Here is a 5809-nt window from a genome sequence, read left to right on the forward strand (position 1 = left end):
CTACAGGCAGGAAACAGGACAAAGGATCTACATCTGTTGTCCTTCAAGAAAAGGAAAGAACCATACCTGGAGAAGCCTGGAGATCAGCACACCTGTTGGAAGGAGCACAGGAAGCAGAGATGACTTAATGTCAAAGGGTAGGACCACGGCCTCTGGGATGTCAAAGTTTAGAGCCACAGTTTCAAAAAGTCAGATCTTTATCAACTTGGTTTCAAACTGTGGGGCTGCCATTCAGTTTGGCCAAGAGCATGGGACCACTGTCCAAAGCTGAGCAGGTGGTGTTGCCATGCCCAAAGGGCAGAAGAATGGGGTCTGCTGGGGCCAAGGAAGTAGCATCACCACTCAGATGGATTAGGAGAATGGAGCTGCTCAAGGACAAGGGAGCAGAGTTGTCTCCCCAGTAAGCTGAAGCCCACGGCTGAAGGGTCTCCACCCAGAACCTAGAGGGCATAGTCAACACCCAGAGTCTGGAATGCAAGGACATTACCCAGATGGTCTCAGAGAACATAGAATTATTTTAAGACTTAAGAACTTAGGTATTTTTTTCCCTTGGATCTTAGGCTTGCTTGGTGCCTGTTATCCCTTCTTTCCCTCTCTTTTCTCCCATTTGTAATGGAAACATCAATCTTGTGCCTATTCTACCATTGCACTTTGGAAGAAGATAACTTGTAGTCTAGATTTCACAGATTTATAGATGAAGAGGAATTTCTTCACAGGGTGGAATATGCCTAAAGTCTCACCCATATTTGGTTTAGGTGCTTCAGAAGATGAGGTTTTAGATATGGAGCTAATTTAAGACTTTTATAATGATATGATGAGGTGAATGTTTTGCATGTGAAAAGGACTTTAATTATGGGGGGTCAAAGGGTAGAATATTATGGATTACATGTGTCCCCCAAAATATGTGTTATAATTCCTAATCTCTATGCCTATATTTATAATCCCAATTGGGAGTGGGTTGTCTTTGCTATGTTAATGAAGCAGGATTAGTGTAGGGCTTGTCTTGACTCAGTCTCTTTTGAGATATAAAAGAAATTAAAACAAACAAACCAGCAAGCAGAGATGAGGGAAGAGAGGTGCCAAGCCACATAAGATTGCCCACAATGTTCCATAATGTCATCTTTGATTCTAATCAGCAGAAAACTCTCTCTTCCCAAATGCTCACAACCTTATATGTAGAGCCCAGGATATGTTATCTCACTGTGGCTTAGGGAACATCATGAATTGCTCTGTTTGATGTGTGTATTTTAAGCCTTTTTCAGTTAGATTGTCTAATTCCTGGGCACAGGGACTGTTTCTTCATTTAAATCCCTTTCGGACCCCCAGCACCTATAACAGTTCTGGGTACAGCAGGAAGGGGAGGAAAAAGGAAAGGTGCTATAGAATTGAAACACTGGGTTTGGAATTAGGATAAGTTGGTCTAGTCTTAACTCTGATAAGTATTAGTGTAAGGCCTTGGACAAGTCACTTAATATTGGTTTTTCTCACCTATTAAAAGGATATAATAATGATATTTATTTTACATTATTGTTGTGAGGATGAAGTAAAGTCATTTATTTATTTACCAAACATCTATTTAGTCCCAACTTCGGGGCTATTTTTTGGCACCAGAAGCTTGGGATTAATTGTAAGAAATACTCTCTGACTGGGAGTTCTCACATTTGAGCTGGGAGATGGAAATTTATGATGTAACAGGATAAGTCGATAACAGACACATGATCATGGAGCCAGGCACATATTAAGTGCTCAATAAATAGTTGGTAAAGAAATGGATGACTCAATGAGGGGATTCAGAAAATAAAAGGATTAATTTTTAAAAAATAAGTAACTTCACAAATTTGCAGCATAATCCTTGTTAAGTATAATGGACATGACAGTGCCTGGGAAGTTGCAAAATGTTACATGTTAATGAAGATAAAATCAATAGGAGAAAGAAAGCAAGGATTGAATGAGAAGGGGGGGGGGAAGGAAAGCCCAAGGAAGGGTGAGAGAAAGGGGTGTCAGGTGACCAACCTGGCCAAGTGTACACTCCATGCCACCAAGAAAGTCAGCTTCCTTCAGCCCATTGTGGTTGCTGCTGATGTCATGTACTTCAAATCGCAGACGCTGTACCTCTTCAAAGTAAAAGTCCACAGTAAACAGTTTTGAGTACACTGGGTTTATGCAGGTGCGAATCACCTCTGTTCTGTCAACCTGCAGGGAGAGAGAAAGAGAAAATCCATCAGGGTTTACAGCTTTTATTATTGCACTTCAAGCAAATTAATCTCATGGTACTTCCATTTCTTGCAATCATAAATATCCTCATCAAATCCAGTTTCACCAGGGCAAACAGTTTAAAATTCTACAAGGAAGCACCCTAGAGAGTGATCCAAGTTTCAGGGAGGAAAATCTTACTAGATATAGTAAAGAAAATAAAACATTGTGTTTGAAGATTTAGAGCACATAATATTATTAGGTAACAGGGCAGTAAGCGGATCAATTTTTAGTGGCTGCCAAGACTCTAAAGGCAAGTCTGGGCTCAGGAGGAAATAAATCTGTAATTGATTAGTGATGTCTGATAGATGCAGTAATGGCAAGATGCATGTCCATTTTAGCCCCAAATCCATTACCATTGAGTCATTTCGAACTCATAGTGATCCTAAAGGACAGAGCAGAACTGCCTCATAGGGTTTCCAGTGCTATAACCTTTATGGAAGCAGACTGCCTCATCTTTATTCTGTAGAGCACTGCTGGGTTTGAACCACTGATCTTTTGGTTAGCAGCTGAATGCTTTAAACACTATGTCACTAGATTTTCTTTTATTTTAGCCAACTCTACTCTAGTATGATGAAGAAATTGAAGATTTTTACCAACTTCTGCAGTCTGCAATTGATCAAACATGCAGTGTAGATGCAGTGATAATTACTGGTGATTGGAATGCAAAAGTTGGGGAAAAAAAGAAGAAGCAATGGCAGGTGGAAAATACAGGCATAGTGACAGAAATGATGCTGGAGATTGAAAGATAAAATTTTGCAAGGTCAACAACTTATTCATTGCAAATACCTTTTCTCAACAACATAAACTGTGACTATACAGGTGGACCCCACTAGATGGAACACACAGGAATGAAACTGGCTGCATCTGTGGAAGAGATGATGGAGAAGCTCAATATGATCAGTCATAACAAGGCCAGAGGCCGACTGTGGAACACACCATTAATTGCTCACATGCAAGTTTAAGTTGAAGCTGGAGAAAATTAGAACAACTCCATGAGGGCCAATATATAACCTTGAGTATGTTGTTATGTTGTTGTTGTTAAGTGCCGTCGAGTCGTTTCCAACTCATAGTGACCCCATGCACAGCAGAACGAAACACTGCCTGATCCCACGCCAGCCCCACAATCCCTGCTATACTTGAGCCCATCATCGCAACCACCATATCAATCCATCTCCTTGAAGGCCACCCCCTCTTTCGTCGACCCTCCACCCTACCAAGCATGACATCCTTGAGTATATCCCACCTGAATTTAGAGACTATCTGAAAAATGGATTTGACTCATTGAACACCAATGACCAAAAACCAGATGAATTGTGAGAAGATATCAAGGACCTCCTACATGAAGAGAGAAAAAGGTCATCAAAAAGACAGAAAGGAAAGAAAAGACCAAAATGGATGTTAGAAGAGACTCTGAAACTTGGCCTTGAATGGAGAGTGCTAATGTGAATGGAAGAAATGATGAAGTAAAAATTGCTAAACAAAAGATTTCATAGGATGGCTTAGGAACAAAAATATAGTATAATGAAATGTGAAAAGGCCTGGAGTAAGAAAATCAAAAGGGAAGAACACACCAGGCATTCCTCAAGCTGAAAGAAATTCAAGGCTCAAAGTAAAATATTGAAGGATTCTATGGGGAAAATACTGAATGGCACAGGAAGCATCAAAAGAATATGGAAGGAATACTCAGAGCCACTGTACCAAAAAGAATTGGTCAACATTCATCCATCTTTATTAGCATGTGATAAAGAACTGACGATATTGAAGTCAAAGCTGCAACTGAAAATGCTAGTGAAAAACAAGTCTCCAGGAATTGATGGAATATCAACTGAGATGTATCAACAAATGAATGCAACATGGAAGCACGCCCTATCAAGAAATTTGGAAAAGAGCTACCTGGCTAAATGACTGGAAGAGGTCCATATTTGTGCCCATTCCAAAGACAGGTAATCCAATGAATGTGGAAATTATTTTATTTTATTTATTGTGATTTGGGTGAAAATTTAGAGAGCAAATTCACTTTCCATACAGCAGCTCACAAACACTTTGTCTCATGACATTGACTACAATTTACCACAATGAAACAGCTCCCCTCCCACTTCCTCCCAATAATTACCTCTTCCCTGTGTCCATCCCTCCATGCACTCCTGCCCCCTGAGCTGTCTCCCTGTGCATAAACAGTCCTTCTTTCTCCCATGATTGTTGTCTCCAAGGAGTGTATCTACCTCAGGTAAATGTTCAACTCATATGCCTGTCTTCTGTTTGGCTGGAAGCTACAGTGTGGGTTCAATTCCAGACCTAAGGGGCAGCTAGGGGCCACAGTCTCAGTAGTTCTACCAGGCTCTATCAGACCAGCAAACCTGGTCTCACCTTTTTTTTTTTTCCTCCAAATGATTTTGAGTTTTGTTCCACATTGTTCTCCCTCCCTATCCAGGATCTCCTACATAGATCTCCCTCCGAGTGGTTGACAGTGGTAGCTGGGCACCATCTAGTTCTTCTGGCCTCATAGTCATATAGGCTGCAGATTGCATGGTATACCAGTCGCTAGGACTAATTCTTTCCATAAATCTTTGGTTTTCTTCATTCTTCTTTGCTTTGGACTAGGAGAGACCCATTGTTGCATCTAGATGGCTGCTTGCAAGCTTTTAAGATCCCAGTCACTACTTGCCAAAGTAGGAGGTGGAACAATGTTTTGTGTAGTATGTTATGCCAATTGAGCTTGATGTCCCCTGTGACTATGGTCCCAAGCCCGCAGGTTCAACTACTCAGTCCCTCTGGGTAGCTGGCTACGACCAAGAAGTGATTACAACCTTGTCCCTTGTCACCTCTACTATACACCTGGGAATTCAGATCATACAAATACACTTATAGGACCATTGTCTGGCAACCCTATACATGGTCTTGGATACACTCCCTGCTTCATAGACATACCAAATAGTTCAGCCTGTCCACCCATCTATCCACCTATATTACCCATGTTTGCCTTCACTTACAACGGAGCACTGTATGTGCAAAAGGGTTCCTCTTTGTTGTCTGTACTTCCCATGTACCTTTCTATGTCTTCCTCTTCCTCAATGCCATCATGTTGATCACTCACATTTGGTACATTGCCCTTCTCCTCACCCAAATCAATAATTATCTCTACTTATCTAACAGTGTTCCCTTTCTTCCCCTCCCACCCCAGGTAACCAACTGAATGTGAAAATTTCCTTCCATATAGAAACCTTTCCTTGACTTTTACAATAACAGACTAATACAACATTTGCCTTTCTGTGATTGACTTATTTCACTCAGCATAATGTCCTCCAAGTTCATCCACATTATTCGGTGTTTTGCAGATGCTAGGTTATTCTTTAGGGTTGCATAGTATTCCATTATGTGTATGTACTGTAGTTTGGTTATCCGTTCCTCAGTTGATGGACATCTAGGTTGTTTCCATCTTTTGGCTATTGTAAATAGTGCTGCGATGATATGTCTGTTCTTGCCATGGCTCTCACTTCTTTAGGATATATACCTAGTAATGGAATGGCTGGGTCAAATGGTATTTCTAATTACA

At 40.9% G+C, this 5809-nt stretch overlaps 1 protein-coding gene across 1 annotated transcript in view; it reads right to left on the reverse strand.

Moving 5' to 3' along the window:
- CPNE4 (copine 4) overlaps positions 1-5809 on the reverse strand; it is a 630026-nt gene that overhangs the window by 320584 nt on the left and 303633 nt on the right. Inside the window, exon 2 of the mRNA XM_007936892.2 lies at positions 2014-2193. Within this exon, the coding sequence (XP_007935083.2) occupies positions 2014-2193 (180 nt within the window). The remainder of the gene's footprint in view (positions 1-2013; positions 2194-5809) is intronic.

The sequence above is a fragment of the Orycteropus afer genome, unplaced genomic scaffold (genome assembly GCF_000298275.1).
Source record: "Orycteropus afer afer isolate SDZICR_OR568_19922 unplaced genomic scaffold, OryAfe1.0 scaffold00003, whole genome shotgun sequence".
NCBI classification, from domain to species: Eukaryota; Metazoa; Chordata; class Mammalia; order Tubulidentata; family Orycteropodidae; genus Orycteropus; species Orycteropus afer.